This window comes from Hyla sarda, chromosome 4 (assembly GCF_029499605.1).
Source record: "Hyla sarda isolate aHylSar1 chromosome 4, aHylSar1.hap1, whole genome shotgun sequence".
NCBI lineage: Eukaryota > Metazoa > Chordata > Amphibia > Anura > Hylidae > Hyla > Hyla sarda.
In genome coordinates this window covers 277,164,304-277,185,083 of record NC_079192.1, presented here as the reverse complement: position 1 = coordinate 277,185,083, position 20,780 = coordinate 277,164,304, and the positions used below count along the sequence as shown (strand labels likewise).

Sequence of the window (20,780 nt, the reverse complement as noted above, 5' to 3'; positions counted from 1 at the left end):
AAATAACATGAAGGTGAACAACAATAGAAAGGGGGACAATAAATGAAGGCCAGCAAATAGAATATGGATACTGGGTGTATATTCTTCTACTTATGGCAATACACTACTAAAGTTTTTCTCCAGGATTCACTATACCCAAAGGCTGTATTCACATGTTGCAGTCATATTGCATTTCTTGTCGTAATAAAAATTGTCATTTCGCTGGCTGCAAAAACCATGATTTGGAAAACATGTGAACATCTTTAAACTAAGATTCAAATGTCTAAGTAAATGTATATACATCTGAGTTTATAGTTGTGTAGTTGCCTGTAGTTTATAATCATTCAATAGTTAACCTTGATGTTATAGAAAGCCACTGGCTGAGCTTTAGCTTATATATAGCAGCTAACTAGTGTACATAGCTCTTCAGACTAACGTCTTGGCAGCAAATATTGGAAATGTTTGAAATGTTTTCAGACCTTAGGACTTTTTTTTATATTTTAATTTTTTTACATTATGTCTTGTAGCCTTATGCTTAAGAAAAAAAATCAAGTTAAAAGCGTTACTCCACTGGAAAACATTTTATTTTAAATTAACTGGTGCCAGAAAGTTAAAAACAGATTTGTAAATGACTTCTTTTTAACCTGTTAAGGACCCATGACGTAACGTTACGTCAGGAGTCCGATCCCAATCTATAACGCGGGGCCACGGCCGGCCTCTAAAAACGGCCGGGACCCGTGGCTAATAGCGCGCCGCATTGATCGCGGTGCCGCGCGCTATTAACCCTTTAGACGCGGCGTTCAAAGTTGAACGCCGTGTCTAAAGTGAAAGCATGCCGGTTAGCTCAGGGAGCATCCCGAATAGCTTGCAGGACAGCTGGAGGATCCCTACCTGCCTCCTGGTGTCCGATCGCCGAATGATTGCTCAGTGCCTGAGATCCAGGCATGAGCAGTCAAGCGGCAGAATCATCGATCACTGGTTTCTTATGAGAAACCAGTGATCAATGTAATAGATCAGTGTGTGCAGTGTTATAGGTCCCTATGGGAGCTATAACACTGCAAAAAAAAAAGTGAATAAAGCTCATTTAACCCCTTCCCTATTAAAAGTTTGAATCACCCCCCTTTTCCGTTAAAAAAAAAAAAAAAACAACACAGTGTAAATAAAAATAAACATATGTGGTATCGCCGCTTGCGGAAATGTCCGAATTATAAAAATATATCGATAATTAAACCGCACGGTCAATGGCGTACACGCAAAAAATTTCCAAAGTCCAAAAATGAATAAAAAGCAATCAATAAATCCTATCAATGCAAAAATGGTACCGCTAAAAACTTCAGATCACGGTGCAAAATATGAGCCCTCATACCGCCCCATACGCGGAAAAATAAAAAAGTTATAGGGGTCAGAAGATGACAATTTTAAACGTATAAATTTTCCTGCATGTAGTTATGACTTTTTCCAGAAGTACGACAAAATAAAACCTATATAAGTAGGATATCATTTAAATCGTATGGACCTACAGAATAAAGATAAGGTGTCATTTTTACCGAAAAATGTACTACGTAGAAACGGAAGCCCCCAAGAGTTACAAAACAGCGCTTTTTTTTTTTTTTCAATTTTGTCTCATAATGATTTTTTTTCCCATTTTCCCAAAAACGGAAAAAACCCCGGTCCTTAAGGGGTTAAAAATCTTAATCCTTCCAGTACTTCTCAGCTGCTGTATACTACAGAGGAAGTTCTTTTCTTTTTGAATTTCCTTTCTGCCTGACCACAGTGCTCTTTGCTGACACCTCTGTCCATGTCAGGAACTGTCCAGAGTAGGAGCACATCCCCATAGCAAACCTATCCTGCTCTGGACAGTTCCTAAAATGGGCAGGGGTGTCAGCAAAGAACACTGTGGTCACACAAAAAGGAAATTCAAAAAGAAAAGAACTCCCCGTGGAGCACACAGCAGCTGATAAGTACTGGAAGGATTACAATTTCTAAATAGAAGTAATTTACAAATCTGTTTAACTTTCTGGCACCAGTTGATTTAAAAAAAAAAAAAAATGTTTCCAACCCCCATTATTCTGCACTCAATACCCCATCATGACAAAGTGAAAACAGAATGTTAACATTTTTTGCTAATCTATAGAAAATAAAAAATTGAAATATTTTATTAACATAAGTATTCAGACCCTTTACTCAGGACTTGAAGCACCTTTGGCAGTGATTACATCCTCCAGTCCCCTTGGGTATGATACCACAAAGTTTACACTGTCAGGTTGGATGAGGACAATCGGTGGAAGCCATTTTCAGGTCTCTCTAAAGATATTCAATTGGGTCTAAGTCAGGGCTCTGGCTGGACCACTCAAGGAAATTCAGAGAGCTGTCCCTAAGTCACTCCAGTGCTGTGTTGGCTGTCTGCTTGTCTTGTTGGAAGATGAACTTCCAGCCCAGTCTAAGGTCCAGAGTGCTCTGAATAATGTTTTCATTAAGAATATCTCTGTACTTTGCTTCATTCAGCTTTCTCCCAACCCTGACCAGTCTACATGTCCCAGCCGCTAAAAAACATGTAAGGATAGTATTGAGCAGGTCATGATCAATGCCTAGTTTCCTCCAGATGGTTAAAATTGAGGCCAAAAATTTCAATCTTGGTTTCATCAGATCAAAGAATACAGTTTCTCACAGTCTGAGGGGGAAAAAAAATGCTGCTGTGATGGTTGACCTAAAATTTTCCCCAATCTTCACGTAGGATTTTTGTATCTCCACCTCTAATGGTGCTCCTTGTGGCAGGATATAGCCAAAAATATCAGGGCAGCCTCTGATCCTGTGACTTGCTCGCAGATTATCGTCATCTGGAGACAGAGTTGATAGAAGTGCCATGGACTTGTATGGGATATTTGGCAACTTGCTCTCTCCAGATAGTGATGGCCTGCAAGCAAGTCATGCGACCATTAGGTTTCTTTCAAGAAATATGGAGGCCACTGTGCTCATAAGTGCAGCAGAATCTTTCTTTGTACCTTTCTCCAGATCTGTGCCTTTGCACAATCCTGTCTCTGAGCTCTACAGGGAGTTATTTCCTCTTCATGGCTTGATTTTTGCTCTGATATACATTATCATCTGTGATACCTTATATATACAGGGCAATGTCTAACCAAATCCGGTCCAATCCTCTTAATTTACCAGAGGTGACTCCAATCGAGGAGTAGAAAACATCTGGAGAAATTAAAGCGAGGTCCCAAAACTAAATTTCAAATATCAGAGCAAAGGATGTGAATACCTTGAAAAGTCCATAAGAAGTTTTAGTTTTTACAAGTTTGCAAAGGTTTCTAAAATTCTGTTTTCAGTTTGTCATTATGGGGTATAGAGTGCAAAAAAATGATGGGGGAAAAAAAAAAAAATCAACATTTAGTTTTTATTTCTTTAAGGCCGCTTAAAAAAATTATGAAAAATATTTATAAATTATAAATAGTATAAATTATGTTGGTGAACTATAAAATAAGGTTAATATTTTAGGATGTATCTATCATCATTTTTGCACTGTGCAACTGTAAGGGGCTAGTATGCCTATAACTTAAGTAATTTCCTGTCGTATCTGCAAATTCTAATTTTTCACTGTTCAAGGAAGCGTATGGAATTGCTTTATGAAAGCGGATATTGCTTGGTATTAAATGTCACTCACAAACGTAAGGAACACAAATAGCTTAAGCTCCAGAACAGACAAGAATGTAGATGACAAATGGAAAAAGAGGAAAGAACAAACAATGATGGTTTCCAAACTGGGCCTGCAGCAATGTGCACCAAGTTTTACACAATCGATTTAATAAACGTTACCATACACAGCATTACTAAATATAGAGGGGAAAAAGGGATTCCAGTCCTAACATGCCAACACGTAGTCCCCAACATACTATAGCTATAAATGACTACATAATAATGCAGATGTGGCATGGCTTGGTTCTAGGATGTCATTTTCCAGTACCACCCCTCCCCCTGTTTACCTCAGAATTAGCATTTTGCATTTGCAGTTGCCTGCACTCATCTTTCAACTTCTCCGATTCTTTTTCACGTTCCAGAGTGGTTTTGTCCATCAGAGTCTGAACTTGGATGAGCTCTTTTTTTAACACAGCCACATCTTCAATTCCAGGTCGTTGTAACTGTGGGGCAAAAAGACTATAACTATACATAAGGCTAGAAGGTTATCCAATAAACAATGTTCTACCCATATTATTCTTTAGAAGGAAAAAAAAAAAAACATTTTCTTTGTACACCCATTTCTTTTTATTAGTTTTGCCTTCCACATGTAATCAAAAGAACTGTCATTATTGCTAGAGATGAGAGAATTTACAGTACAAAGTGCAAAATCTTAAAGGGAACCAATTATCAGATTTTACCCTATATAATTCTAGGTAAAGCGTTATATAGGGTAAAATTGTTGTCCTCACCATCCCCGGGGGATGCTCCTGCCCCCAGGGATGGTGAAGATATGAAGTTATAAACTAGTCGCCGCCGCCGTAAGTAGTCACCTGGGCGGGGAGCTCTTCTCACCTACTCCCGTTCTTCGTCTGGCAGCAACGCCCCCTCCGCTTGATTGATGGGCCGAGTCATTGTTCCACTCACTGAACAGACAAAGCAGAGCGATGCCGCTGCCCATCAATCAGAGGGGGCGTCGCTGCCGGCTGAAGAACGGGAGTAGGTGAGAAGAGCTCCCCGCCCAGGTGACTACTTACGGCGGCGGCGGCGACTAGTTTATAACTTCATATCTTCACCATCCCTGGAGGCAGGAGCGTCCCCCGGGAATGGTGAAAATAAAGATTTTACCCTATATAACGCTTTGCCAAGCGTTGTATAGGGTAAAATCTGATGATTGGTTCCCTTTAAGGCTCAAGCCTCATCCGGCGATTTGTTTTGTCTACACAAAAAGTATTTTGGTTCTGCAAGTGCTGCAATTCCCCAGGAAGGTCTGGTATGACAGAGATCTCTTACAACTGCATCCAATGGATACAATCCTACAAGACCTCTTGACTGTCATACTAGACTTCTCCAGGGAATTAAAGTACTTGCAAATCCAAATTATTTTACAAGGCAAAACAAATCGCTGGCTGAAGTTTGAGATTCAGTACTGAGAATTTGCTTACATTTAGTACTTACCACTAGATGTTTTAGAGGAAAGTAAAGGAAAGTTATTTGCTGAATTTTAGTTATGCCCATGTTAACTTGTATTAAAGGGAATCAAGCATTAGATTTTACCATATATAACTCTTAGCAACGTGTTATACATGGTAAAATCTTTATCCTTACCATCCCCGGGAGACTTTTCTGCCCACAGGGATGGTGAGGATATGAAGTCTCCCCTGCCGCCCTTCATATCCTCACCATCTTTGTGGGCAGGACTGTCCCCCAGGGATGGTAAGGATAAAGATTTTACCATATATATAGCGCATTGTCAAGTGTTATATTATGGCTAAATCTAATGCTTGGTTACTTTTAATTGGGCACTTTCAGATACAAAAAAACATTAACCTTTCTAATATACTTCATAAGAAAATTTTAGGAGAGAGCACAGAGGAGTGCTATCAGACAGGAGAGAGCACAGAGGAGTGCTATCAGACAGGAGAGAGCACAGAGGAGTGCTATCAGACAGGAGAGAGCACAGAGGAGTGCTATCAGACAGGAGAGAGCAAAGAGGAGTCCTATCAGACAGGAGAGAGCACAGAGGTGTCCTATCAGACAGGAGAGGGCAAAGAGGAGTACTATCAGACAGGAGTGAGCACAGAGGAGTACTATCAGACAGGAGTGAGCACAGAGGAGTCCTATCAGACAGGAGTGAGCACAGAGGAGTCCTATCAGACAGGAGAGAGCACAGAGGAGTCCTATCAGACAGGAGTGAGCACAGAGGAGTCCTATCAGACAGGAGTGAGCACAGAGGAGTCCTATCAGACAGGAGTGAGCACAGAGGAGTACTATCAGACAGGAGAGAGTACAGAGGAGTACTATCAGACAGAAGAGAGCAGAGAGGAGTACTATCAGACATTAGAGAGCACAGAGGAGTACTATCAGACAGGAGAGAGCACAGAGGAGTACTATCAGACAGGAGAGAGCACAGAGGAGTGCTATCAGACAGGAGTGAGCACAGAGGAGTGCTATCAGACAGGAGAGAGCACAGAGGAGTGCTATCAGACAGGAGAGAGCACAGAGGAGTCCTATAAGACAGGAGAGAGCACAGAGGAGTACTATCAAAGAGGAGAGAGAGGACAGAGGAGTACTATCAGAGAGCACAGAGGAGTCCTATCAGACAGGAGAGGGCACAGAGGAGTACTATCAGAGAGGAGAGAGCACAGAGGAGTACTATCAGACAGGAGAGAGCACAGAGGAGTCCTATCAGACAGGAGTGAGCACAGAGGAGTGCTATCAGACAGGAGAGAGCACAGAGGAGTGCTATCAGACAGGAGAGAGCACAGAGGAGTGCTATCAGACAGGAGAGAGCACAGAGGAGTCCTATCAGACAGGAGAGGGCACAGAGGAGTCCTATCAGACAGGAGAGAACACAGAGGAGTACTATCAGACAGGAGAGAGCACAGAGGAGTGCTATCTGACAGTGCCCATTTAAGTGTCCACTAATGTGGCCAAGGGGTCTCCACCTGTGTAATAATCATGCGACAGTGTCCCTGGACTGACATAAATGATACAAGCTTATCAGATGGGGCTAGTCTTTATTATTTTCACAGAATAACAGAATAGGATGCTACTAGTAGCAATCTTTACAAAGAACCTCTTTTGCCAATGCAAGTCAACACTTTAGAAGCTGCACCACCTTTTCTCAAGTGTTATATTTCAAGAGAATTAGGGCTGCAAATAATGGTTATTTTCATATACTATTAGTTAACCAATTATTTATGTTTTGATTAATCAGCTAATCGAGTAAAAATATTCATAGGGGGAAAGAAGATAATTTGTATGTTAGATTGGGGAGGAAGTTAATGAGGGATCTGTACCAATGAGTGGGAGGGAGTTAATGTAGGGAGGATATCGGACTGAAGGTCTTCTGTTTTGTGTAAGGGATGCATTATGTGTTGAGGAAGAGTTTGTGGGGTCGGCTAGATGCAGAGCTTGGCAGAAGCTTAGTGGAGTAGCTTATATATTTAGCTATGTATAACAATTCTTTCAAATACAGTATATATTTTTCCCTTATAAAGATCTATACCCCTCTCCCTGTTTCTTACCTTTGGCCCCTGGTTGTCCATCCTACATGCCCCCCAGCAGCCTATTTAGTGAAGAGGGGGCCAGCACTCATCTTCCACTTCCTACATCTTCTCTCTGCAACTCTTGTGAGTCCAGCCTGTGGCATAGAGCCTGACAACCAGGGACTCAGGATAGTTGCAGAAAGAAGCTGCAGGAAGCAGGAGATAATGTGTATTGGGCTTTCTCTTCACTAAACAGACTGCTAAAAACCACATTTGCATAAATACGTTGAGAAAATCACTATGTACATGTGAACTTTGAAAAATGGCCGATCAACAAACCAATTCATCAATTATGAAATTAGTTGACCAGTGCTTTCACAATTGATTAGATGCCGATTAGTTGTTTAGTCCTAAAGAGAATTAAGTTGATACTTTGTATTCAATTCACCACAAGTAAATTTAGTGTCACAAAGTTTGTTAATATGTGTTATATCTACTTCCCCCTCAATGTTATCAGGGTGCATAAAACTTATGGGACATAACCTCTGTTGATACAGTACAGATGCTCCAGTGGACACCCACTGGTCTTTCTTTACAGGTTGTCAGCAATAAAGGGAGCTATTGGCACATGACTGCTGCAACATAGGAGCCATCGCTTCATTTAGTCGTTCCCCTTTCCAAGTGATCCAAATCTGATTAGAGACTCTGGACTGTCTAATTTCAAAGTTTTTTTTTTAGGGAATTGACTAAATGAAACGGTGGCCAATGCATTCAATTCTGTCTCTTACTCTAGATTTGCACAACTCTAGATATGATCATGACAGTATTTACCAGCTCAGTCTTCAGATCTTCTATTACACGAGACCTTATCTGTAGTTCCTGGTTTAAACTCTTCACTTTCTCCTCAGATGCAGCCAGGTGGCCTTTACCTTCATCACATGAAGCTTTTAACTCTATATTGAAATATTACATAACATATGAAATAAGCATGGGAATTTACACATACATAGGATAAGCATTGCTTCATAAACTGCACTTGCACTAGGCTTTTAAATATAAAGATTCGATCTGGTAACTTGACATTTACCACTGTAAAACATAAACCTGAAATAGGCAGGTTGAAGTTGACTATCTTTCTGGAGTATAGGTAAACCAAATCTTACCTTCATTTATACATACACAAATATAACACTTACCAACCACTTCAGTAGCCATCTGTGCTGCTTTCTGTTCAAACAAGTCCTTCATCTGCTTAATATTAAAGATCTCCGTCCTAGCTTCTTCCAGCTGCTGTTCCAGGGACTGAAGTTCTGTAAGGAAGAAACTTTTTGGTTATTTTTACTCTCAAACTAAATAAACTTAAAAGCAATCCGAAGTGACAAATGAAATAGATGTCTACTTTGGAAAATTATGTTACTAGGAAAGCCCTTGTAGGTAATCACAAAGGTCATCACAAGGTTCCTGCCTCTAGGACCCCAAGTGAAGAGCTGTAATATGGGGGAGAGGGAACAAAAGCAGGAGTTCAATTCATTTGCAGCATCTCTGTAGGGGAATTAAAGCATCACACAATGTCATTCAATTTATGGGTGATCAGTTGGGTATGCCAAGTCCTACACAGTGAGATATACACTTTATGGTTGTTCTCTGCTCTGGACGTCTTGAATGGCCAACCAGCTCTATTAACACTTTAAAGGGAATCTATCGGCTTTGATTGCATACAAACCGATAAAACCTCCCTTTTATTTCTCAGTCAAGTGTCAAGAAGACAGAGCAGAGCTGCTCAAGTGCCATAACCTCCTCGTTCACCCGCTGGCCGCGCTTATTTATAAAATGACGGCATAGTCTAGTAGTAACCCATCATTCATATAGGAACCCGTTTAACTGTTGTATAAATGAAAAAGTACTCTATACAACTTACTAAGAAAGGCATGTGTAGCTGCTAAAATATTTAACTCACAGGACACAGTCTGAACTGTATACGACTATTTCTACTTCTCAGCTATGTGTTATTTGGCAGGCTCATTATGTTAGCAAGAGTATTCTCACTAACGTTTGTATTATCTATTGTCTTGCACTAAACAAGGGCATTTTGTGGTGCTGGGGTCCTGGGTTTAAATCCCACCAAAGACAAAACAATGGAGTTTCTATGATCTCCCAATGTTTGGGTTTCCTCCAGGTACTCCAGTTTCATCCCACAATCCAAAACATACCAATCATGTTAATTTGGAGTTTAAACTAGGAGCCACTGGGGACAGGTTTTGTACAGCACTGCTGGAAATGCTGGTGCTAAATAAATAAAGGTATTATTGTTATAAAACAATGATCATAATCACCTGTCGATGATACTGTGGTAACTCCATCAGGTATTGAGTTCTAAGAATAAACAAAATAATAAATAAAGAAAGGAGAAGGCAAATGACAACAATAGGGGAAAAATTGAAAGTGGTTTATCATGAACAATACTTTTTACCTATTCAAAGGATAGATGATAAATGTTTGGTTGCTGGGATCCCCACCAATCATGACAACAGGAATCCCAAATCACCTATTGGTCTAGTAGCATGTATGCTGCTGCTCCAGTTATTTATGTGGAACTGATGATGATGATAACTCACAGCAACCAGACAAGATTTTTTTGTACTCACCGTAAAATCTCTCTCTCCTAGTCTTCATTGGGGGACACAGGAGACCATGGGTATAGGCTACTGCCCACTGGTACTGACATAATCAGTTTGTACCAAAGCAGTAGAAATCAAAGATAAGATTCTGAGAACAGGACAGAAGAGAACACCACCGACCAATGAACCAGCGAACCAAAGAAACAAAAATGGGTACTGCCCCCCCCACCCCCCCAAAGGACGACTAAGAGATATTATGGCGAGTACAACAATCCTCTTGTCTCGGTCGTTTCAATGGGAGGACAGAGGAGACCATGAGACATCCAAATGCAGTGCCTGGGGTGGGAAAAAGTAAGGGCCAGACAAAAGGGCCTATTTGGAAGAATGAGGCACTGCTGCTGACAGAACATCCTAGATAGAACAGCCAGCACAAATAAAAATGGAGGGTCCTAGAAAAACTTGAAAGACAGTCGGCAAGGTTACTGTCCAATAACTGTGCAAGGAGGCACAGGTTATAGTGTTGATTAGCGAGACCCTAAATGAGTATTCCAGGATGAAGTGAATGAAGTGCTTCTTCTGGCCATACTACCTACTGGAACTGCTTCCCTGATATACAGGTAAGTGAGACACATTCACCAATCACCAATGTGACACCCTCACACGTGATCACTGACGTATCAGATTTCTTTGAAATCAAAAACACACTGCGAGATCTGTCCTCTCATTTAACCCCAGAGGTCCCGTTGGATTGGTAAGTATAATCCATTCTGTTTCTTTCTTCAGGAGCGTTATGTCTTTTCTTTCTCCTGCTATATAATTTCTACTTTTTCAAGCCCAATGAAACGCAGGACCTTTGGGTTATTATCATGCTTCTCTTTCATGTGGGATAATAAACGAGGGACACCATTCTTTCCTGTGCATATGGAATAAAAGTGTTCTCGAATGCGCTTGAAGAGTTCCCTTTTGTTTTTCTCACGTAAAAGAAATCGCATAGGCAGAATATCGCATAGACAATGTTTTCCATCGACATGTAATTAGATGTTTTACTGTATGGAATATCGGACCTGTTCGTAAATTTTTTGTTGCTATCAAGTATTTGCAATAATTACAGTCCCTGCAGCTATAATTACCTTGCGGTATTAAATCACCTAGCCATGTAGTTTTTTTACTTGCCTGATCTTTTTCTTAGTTTATCTCCTATTGTGTTATTCTTTCTGTAGGTGATTAAAGGTTTCCTTACTGCTATCTCTTTTATTTCATCGTCTGCCTCTAAGACGTACCAGTTTCTTCTTAAAGTAGTCTCTATAGTGTGATTTAAGGGTACATTTTCAAAAACAAACGTAAATCGTTTTTCTTTTATGTTTTTCTTTTCGGCTGTAACAAATCTTGTCTATTTAATCTGTCTGGTTTTTTTCTACCTATTTTAAGTAGTTCTACTCCCTCTCCCCTATGTTCTTTTGTGAGTATTTTATGCAATAAAGCAAGAAGACAAACATGGTAAGTGGCCGTTTTTTCTTTTCTTCATACAAATGTAGTTCATAATCGTGTCTGTACCTGTGTGTGACGGTTTTCTCACAATTCTTCTGTGATTATTGCCCCAATATTTATTTTCCACAGCATGCAAAATTACTCACATCTTGGGATTTCCCAGGTTGCAGTAAGTTGAGACCTGACATCACTAGTTAGGTGATCAGAGGGAGCCACTCCTGCTTCAATTTGGATCTGTAGGCCCCTGGATTAGAAAACACTATGTTCAATGGGTGTGGTGGCTGATGTGTGGAAGGAAAGAAAGTGACCTCAAACTTTCAAGAATGGAACCGTGGGATGCGTAGTTTAGAGAACAAAATCCAACAGGAAACACCCAGTTCTGGCAAGTAAGTACTAAAATCACCTTATGGTGGATAACCCCCTAAGTCAAATAGGGCTGGAAGCACACACAATTTCCAAGGTCGAAAAAATCTTTTGGGAGGATCCAAGCAGCAAAGCCTAGAAGGACATCAGATGAAAACACAGGAAAAGGACCAGAGAAAAGTCCTTTGGGCAAGATCTGATGTTGTAAGAAAGGTTAGTTAAGAAAGGGACACATCAAAATGACTTTACTCCTGAGAAGGATCCAACACAAGGGGGGGCTCTAGAAAGCAGGAAGGCCTAGAGGTAAACTTGAGAAATTATGGGCCAGAGCACAGAAACTCATGGACAAGTGATCTGAAAAAATCTAAAATAGTTAATCACAGTGCTAGGGAACACAGTCTATCGGTAAAGCATCCACAAGGAGCTCAATACACAGAGGGAAAGATAAGGGAAGGTAACGGTGCTAAAGAATGGAATCAGAATAACTGCACAGTACCACTTCTTCAACAACGTAAGTAGGAGATGGCCCAGACAAAGAATTCCACATACCAGAAAGTATAGTTTACTTTGCCTGCGGAGTGGAAATGTGGAGGGGGCTACAGTGTTTAGGTGACCCCCTGCCCAGGCAGAAAAGGTTAGTATGTCTATCATCATTCCACCACCAACAGAATGAGGTAATGTGGCTGGTGCTGTGACAAGTCACTTTGTGTGGGACTGTCAGATATGCGCTGAGGGGTAGGATCTGAGTGATACAAACAATACTACCTGGGGACGGGTCAAAGGGATTAGTGCCACAACATGGCAGTTACACCATGTCACTGAGGACCATGAACTTAGTAACATGATAATGCTGCATGAGGACAAGTAGTGTGAATTGTACAGTATCATACTGGTAACACTCTATAAGAAGGTTACACGTGTAGAAAGCAGGTAATGCAACTGGTTCTGTGGACCAGACCGGATTGGTGGACCGGACAAAGATAAAATGTAGTCGAGGGGAAAAAGTGGGGGACCAGGGCTAAGTATTTTCCCATCAGCATATAAATAAAAAAAAAAAAACATACACACACACTCTGGAATACCTCTTTAAGACAGTGGGGCCAGAATAAACAGCAAAGGAAGGAACCGACTGACTGTTGCTAGGTGCCAGAAGTAACAAAAATAGGGTCAGATGCTAATGGAACCAGAGTTTCTGGGATTTTTGGACATGGGGCTGGTGGGGACAAAAATGATCAGTCTCTAGGTGAACAAGCTGACCAGGAACACTGGTGGCTACAGACCAGCCTCAATGGAATGAGAGCCAAGTGTCATGTTGTGGAGCTGAGGAAACAGCACAGTTTCAGTGAGGTTCAGTACATACACAAGATGCCAGCAGTGACCAAAGATCACCCCGCAAGGCAATCACACTCTTTATTAAATTTCTGTGATTTACAGGAAAGAGCAGGCGGTGTGACTGGTTGATCAGGCTCTGGAGTGGGAGGAGCCTTGGGACAAAGCCAAGGAAAATTACGGAGTGGCGGTCACATTAAGCTTACCAATTGTGCATGTAGAACTGAGGCCACGCGGCAGAGTCAGAAGGACTTCGGTAAATGGCAGATAAATAACAGAAAGAAGAAAGCACTGCCCTTGTGGCTTCTCTAAGTCAACTTCCAGAGGAACTGCTAGTTCCCGTAGCAAGCTGCTAGAGAGAGGTACAGTGAATTCGGGAAATCTTCAGATCCTTTCAAATTTTTTTCACATTTTGCTTTGCTGCTATCTGTGCCAAAATAAATATATATGTAAAAATTTCCCCCACTGTTTTGAACTTACTATCCCATAAAAAGAATGTAAAAACAGAATGCTAGACATCTTTGCTAATTTACTGAAAAAGGAAAAACGAAAACAATACTTCGGCAGAAATATTGGTATAAATAGAATCCCCCCACAACATGATACTGTCATCACCATGCTTCACTGTAGGTATGGTCTAGGACAGGTGGTACCTGGTTTCCTCCAGAAATGAGACATAGGGCCCATTAACAAGGCAGAATATACGCCAGGAAAAATTTGGGTGGACAATCTGTGTGCGGCAGGTGCTGACTGAATCAACATATGGAGTCCCATCAAAAGCAGAAGCCGTTTAAAAACAAATGGGAAAACGCTACATCTGAATTTGTAGCGGAAAAGGGATTGAGCACTTAGACAAGAGAATCTTGATTATTACAGTCTTATATAAACCAAGATTGAACTTCCTGGGGGAGAGATCATTGACTGCTGACATTTTTGGCTGCAATTATAGCACAAAAATGTTTGCGCAATTTTAAAATAGACACTCCAAATTGGCGTGTGAAACACAGTGCATCATTATTGAAATTGCAGTGGAAGATATTTACCATGTGTGCCTTTTTCTTGTGTAAAAAAAAGTGTGTAAACGAAAAAAAAAAAAAAAAAAGCTCATTCAAACCACAACTGCTTTGCCTTAAAATCTGTGCACCTTATTGATAAATTTGGCGTGAGTAAGCCAAAAAAAAGAGGAATGACTGCACACAGCCACACAATGGTAAATCTTACCCCTTGGTCTCAATTCTAAGAGCACTTTAGGTGCTTTTCTGCAAACTTTCATGTGTCTTCACTGAAGAGAGGCTTCTTTCTTGCCACTCTGCCATAAAGCCCAGATTGGTGGGGTGCTGCAGTGAGGGACCTCTCTCATCAAGGACCTTCTCCCAAAATTACTTAGTTTGGTGGTGTGTCCAACCCTAGGAAGAGTCATGATTGTTCCAAACTGCTTTCATTTAAGATGGAAGCCACTGTGCTCTTGGGAACTTTTAGGACAGAAAAAACATTTTTGGACATCTAGACGTTTCATCCTCGCCTTCTAAAATCCATAACTCTTTTATGTTTCCATCCACAGACCCATACGAGGGCTTGCTTTTTGTGCGACCAATTGTACTTTGTAATGACGCCTCATTTTACCATAAAATGTACGGCGAACCCAAAAAATTATTATTTGTGTGAGGAAATTTAAATGAAAAACGCAATTTTGCAGGATTTTGTTTTCGCACTGGACACTTTATGGTAATTTTTTTTATTTTATTCTGGTGCTTAATATGATTAAAATGATACCCATGTTTACATACTTTTCTATTACTGTACCGCTTTTAAAACAACTTTTTTTTTTTTTTTACAAAATCAGTATGTTTCAAATCGCCCTATTTTGACTACCTCTAACTTTTCCATTTTTCCATATACGGGGCTATATGAGGGCTCTTTTTTTTGCGCCATGACATGTAGTTGTTTATTTTTTGTATCACTTTTGTGTATATGTGATTATTTGATCGCTTTTAAAAAAATTTTGTGAATGTGATGATGTGATGTGACCAAAAAGAATCAATTTTAGACTTTTTTTTTTTTTACGCCGTTCACAGTACGGGATCATTAACATAATATTTTGATAGATCGGACATTTATACACGTGGCCATACCAAATATGTTTAATAATAATTTTTTTACAGTTTTTGAGTAAAATGGGGAAAAGGGTGATATACATTTTTATTGGGGAGGGGCTTTTTCAAATTTCTTTTTTACTTTTATTTTTAACTCATTATGTCCCCATAGGGGACTATCAATAACATTCGTTAGATTGCTAATACTGTTCAGTGCTATGGATTGGCATAGCATTGATCAGTATTATTGGCGATCTCCTGCTATGGTCTGCTGGAAGGCAGATCAGAGCAGAAGACCCCAGGAGGGGGGCGGAGGCCGGTGAGGGGACCTACGGCCGCCATCTTGGCTGATCTGAACCCGGCAGCCATGCCGTGGGTGATCAGATCAGCCATTACAATGGCTGCACTGCCACAGATGACACGATCTGTATTGATCACGGCATCTGAGAGGTTAATGGTGGACATCAGCACAATCGCTGATGTCCACCATTACCGGCGGGTCCCCGGCTTCTCCAGTGCTTGAGTCATGTACAGGATGCAAATGTATGTCCTGTTGCGCGAAGTACCAACGCATCAGAACATACATTTACGTCCATTATCCTTAAGGGGTTAAGAGCCACAACTCTTATATTTTTACATCCACAGACTCATATGAGGGCTTGCGTTTTGCGTAACCAATTGTACTTTGTAATGACACCTTTCAATTACAAAATTTTCTAAATGTATGTTGCAACAAAAAAATTATTTGTGGGGGGGGGATTGAAACGAAAAGCATAAGGGGGTGTTGTAAAGGCAGTGCACTATACGGTAAAACTGACATGTTCTTGTTATTCTGTGGGCCAATACAATTAAAACTTTACCCATGTTTACAACATTTTCTATTACTGTACGGCTTTTTTTTTTTTTTTAAATAAGGATGCTTAAAATTGCCCAATTCTAACTCCTATTTCTTAGTTCTCCATATATGAGGCTGTTGTAGGGCTCATCTAGCCTTACCACTTTTGCGTATGTGACAATTTTGGACTTTAGTACTTTCTGTAAATCACTCTCCAACATTAGTGGTGAGGGCCATGCCATGATTATGAGCTGTATTAGCTTGAAATGCGTTGGTGTTTTTAGTTTTTTCAATGAATAGAAGCTGTATTAACTTGAAACACAGTTTTTTATTTCCTGCCAATGGGGTTACGTTTTGCCTTTTAATTTTGTGAGCTGGAATCGCCATATGGATTTTGTCTACTAGTTCACACAGGATCTGGCCCATTGCCCTCTCCATGCAGTTGGTGCACGTTTAATTCCTGGATGGCATTCATATGGACGGTGAGTTGACTTTCAATAGGGCCTCCGTTTTGTTTTTGTATTAGCAGTGAGGTACCCGCCATCTATGAAGCAAGCACATTCTGGATTGCAGAATGATAGGAGTTTCTTTATTTTAGTATAAAGCCACAACATGACTGATTCTTAAAAATGTGAAGGGGTCTGAAGACTATCCAAATGCACTGTACCTTAGATGGCTTGAGCATGCAGCCATGCTAGAAAGCACACCACATGGGGCTAAAAAAAAGGGAGAAGAATGGCAGGAGTCCTCAGCAAATGAAATACAAAAGGACCCCCCAAAAAAAGAAGGGAGTCTGGGGGTTGGAGGAGGAAAAGGGGCTAGAACCTGGAGGGAGCCAGCTATACCCATGGTCTTCTGGGTCTCTCAAACTACCAAGAAAGGCACTTTTAGGGGGTAAACGCTTTACCCTGAAAACCATCTGTGAAAATAAACAGCAATTCTTATTTTTATGAGTTACTATAGAACAATTTTCATTTCTTGTATTTTTATGTTGCAAAACTCCATATAAAAGGAAGGTGTAAAGGTGTATATAATCTACATACACACGTGAGCATGTGTGTACACGTGGCACTACTGTAGACTATTGCCCAAGAAGCAGTAAACAAAGTTCATCTTAGGGGTCAGACTAGTACACTACGGAGCTAAAGGCTTAGATAACATTTTTGGTATCTAGTTCCTTATAAAAACAGCTTAATACATAGTAATCCAAATTTAGCTTAAAAAATAAAATTAAAATAAATAACAAAACTCATGTAATGTAACATTTTCATTTCTGTAATAAAAATAAATCTACTTCAAACATCTTAAAGGAATTACTTGCTTCAGTTGCTCTTGAACATTTTCCAACTCTTTCTTCAGTTCTTCTGCATACCATTTCTCTTCCTAAATCATATAAAGACAACATAAAATAGTAAAAAATAGTTCATTTCTAGTGAGCAATAGAGCCCTCATGCATAGAGGATAGTGGGCCTCATAGTTTCCTGGATTGGTAACTGTAGTCCAATGGAGTGCCCATTCCAACATAGATTGTACATGACAAAAGTCATGTTGTAGAGATTATATGAAACATGAACAACCTTAAAAAAGCCTTCCACATGCAACTATGCATGTGCATAGCAGCAGACGTGTTAGAGCGACTAGAGTGGATGTATCCATGTGAAAGAAAGAAATCCCAAACATTTATGGCATGTTCTATGATTAAGAAGTACACTTCGGGCCCTACTAGATGCTCAATGCACCCATCTCGTAGGCTGCTGTTTGTTTGCAGAGCCTATTACAAGGCTTAGGCACCATGCATGGAGGGCCACATAAAGAATTGCGGCACTTTGCCATCACTCATTGCCCACACATCCCCTATTACATGGCAAGACATGCAGCAGAGGAGCAATGATTTTTTGACATGTCAAAATAACCCGATCACCTGACAAATGAGCGTTTGCTGGTAATATTACAAAAACCTTATATGTAAGTGAGGTTTCAACAAATAACAGACATTTCATAGTAATGCTCACCTTAAGTGATGCTTGTAAGTCCTGAACCTCCTGCCGAAGTAGCAATAACTCCTCTCTAAGACAGATTTAAAAAAAAAAGATATATATATTGTAAGTCTATACTATACATACTATGAATGGTTTAGAAATATTAGTCATATATAAAAGAAGACCTGACTCATTGACTCATCAACGCCCAGCCTAAACCCTTGGACCAAGAAACCTGAATTTTTGCACAGGTGTTGTTTTAAAGACATAGACAAGGAATAAGAAAGTATGTTTCGAAATTCCACCCTTAAAGGAGAACTCCGGAATATAAAAATTGTCGCCCATAGTGCCGGCAGTAAAAAAATAAAGATGTACCTACCTTCCTCCGCTCCCCTGGGGCATTCGGTAACCGGCTCCGGCCTCCATCATGATCCTCTTCCTGGCTTCCGGTGGTCGGAGAGTCTTACTGCGCTCAGCCAATCACCGGCCGCAGTGAAGTCCCGACTCGGCCGGCTATAGGCTGAGCAGCAGTGTGACGTTTTTCGGCCCCGACCGCAGGTGCCGGTGTAGTGAAGAATTTTGTGTCATGCAGCGTTTTCACACTGCTGCTCAGCCTATCACCGGCCGAGTCTGACTTCGCTGCGGCTGGTGATTGGCTGAGCGCAGTATGATTCATCCAACCACCGGCAACCAGGAAGTGGATCGCGGCGGAGACCAGAGCCGGTTACCGGAGGCCCCGGGGGAGCGGAGGAAGGTATGTACATCTTTATTTTTTTACTGCCGGTATATGGGCGACAATTTTTATATTCTGGAGTTCTCCTTTAAGGGGGTGAAAAAGGGTTTTACAAGTCTATGGGAAATATATGTTACTGCATAACTTCCAAACGGCTGGAGATATTTCGATAATACTTGGTCACATGTTACTTATATGTCCACTTAAAATATAGGATAGTTAATTTAACTCTTTACTACCCCGAGGACGGGATAGGAGGACGGGATAGGAGGACGAATAGGAGGACGGGATAGGAGGACGGGATATGAGGTCGGGATAAGGGATCGACCAATATCGATTTTTTAGGGCCGATACCGATAATCTGTGGCCTTTCAGGCAGATAGCCGATAACTTTTACCGATATTCCGGTATAGGTTATCGGCTATTTCTCCACCACCCCCGGGCCCCGAAGAAGCGGCTGCAGATCATTGATTTAAAGCGGGTGCTGTTCAGTTTTGGTCGCCTGTTCATAAAAGGGACACTGTGGAGTTGGAAAGGGTGCAGAGACGCGCGACTAAACTAATATGGGGCATGGAACATCTTAGCTATGAGGAGCGATTAAAGGAGTTACAATTGTTTAGTCTTGAGAAGAGACGTTTAAGGGGGGATATGATAAACGTATATAAGTATATAAATGGCCCATACAAAAAATATGGAGAAAAACTGTTCCAGGTTAAACCCCCCCAAAGGACGAGGGGGCACTCCCTCCGTCTGGAGAAGAAAAGGTTTAGTCTAAAGGGGCGGCACGCCTTCTTTACCGTGAGGACTGTGAATTTATGGAACGGTCTACCTCAGGAACTGGTCACAGCAGGAACAATTAACAGCTTTAAAGCAGGGTTAGATACATTCCTGGAACAAAATAACATTAATGCTTATGCAGAATTATAAAACTACATCCCTTTCCCTTATCCCCTTACATCCTTCCCTTCAATCCCCTGGTTGGACTTGATGGACGTATGTCTTTTTTCAACCATACTAACTATGTAACTATGTAACTATGTAACTGCAGTGGCTTTTGCAGGGACAGAGACCGCCGCCGCCACCCGCTTCTCTCCCCCTGCCGGTCCTTAGTCCAACCGCCGCTGCCCCATCCCTGGTTTTATAATTACCCCGGGCCCCAGGAACAGGCAATTATAAAACCAGGGATGGGGCAGCGGCGGTCTCTGGCCAGTGCGGTGGGGGGGTGCGGTGGTGGGGCGTTCCGGGCGCGGGGGGCAGGGCATTATCGGATTTTCGGCAAGGAAATTGCTGATACCGATAACGTCAAAAATCGTGAATATCAGCCGATAATATCGGCCAAACCGATAATCAGTCAATCCCTAGTCGGGATATGAGGACAGGATAGGAGGACTGTTGGCAGTATATAAGCAGCGTGAGAAGGCGGGTTCCCCTGCGAGCAGACTCAAAAGTCCTCAAAGGATGTCGATCTTCAACTCCATGAAACAGCAGATGTAATTTTTCCGGTTGTTTGGATGCCCGTAGACTTTACCCAGAGCAGCCTGATTACTATAGGATCGTAAAAAGTAAATCTATGTTACCCCAAATTTAACGCGAGCGAAGCAGTGGGCAAAAGCTAGTAGTAGTATATTTAGGTAACCAATTCACGACCAGGCCAATTTTCATTTTTATGTTTTTATAATGATATTTTAAAATAAAATATACTGCATAAGCGGGAAAAATTATTGTGGGGTAGAATTTTTTTTTACAATGTTGCTAATTTGTGTGTGTGAGGGGGGTTGGTTTTTGTGTTATGCATGTTACGGTAAAACTGGCATTATTCTGTGGTCAGTAAAATTACACTGATATCCCTTTATATAGAATTTTTTTTTACTACTCTTGAAAAATGTAAACTGAAATAAATAAATTAGCTTCAATTCGCCCTATTTTGATCCCTATAACTTGGTTTTTAATATTTTTCTCTACAGGGCTGTATGAGGACTCATTTTTGCACTGTGATCTATAGTTTTTATCAGTACCATTTTGGTTGAGGTGGGATTTTTTATTTTATACATGATGTGACCAAAAATCAGCAGTTCTGGCATTTGGTCTCTGTTTTTCATTTAATCCGTTTACCATGTGGGATGAACAAAGCTATATTTTATTAGGTTGAACAATTCTGCACACGGCAATACCAAATATGATTTTGGGGGTTTTGTAA

At 40.9% G+C, this 20,780-nt stretch overlaps 1 protein-coding gene across 2 annotated transcripts in view; it reads right to left on the bottom strand.

Annotated features, from left to right (window-relative positions):
• Positions 1–20,780, bottom strand: part of EEA1 (early endosome antigen 1) — a 118,571-nt gene that overhangs the window by 59,504 nt on the left and 38,287 nt on the right. Inside the window, exons 4-9 of one of the 2 annotated variants that reach the window (XM_056574352.1) lie at positions 17,884–17,938; positions 17,189–17,254; positions 9,479–9,518; positions 8,342–8,455; positions 7,977–8,098; positions 3,963–4,118 (exon numbers count right to left, since the gene is read on the bottom strand). In XM_056574352.1, the coding sequence (XP_056430327.1) occupies positions 3,963–4,118; positions 7,977–8,098; positions 8,342–8,455; positions 9,479–9,518; positions 17,189–17,254; positions 17,884–17,938 (553 nt within the window). The remainder of the gene's footprint in view (positions 1–3,962; positions 4,119–7,976; positions 8,099–8,341; positions 8,456–9,478; positions 9,519–17,188; positions 17,255–17,883; positions 17,939–20,780) is intronic. The other variant, XM_056574353.1, reaches the window with a different exon arrangement.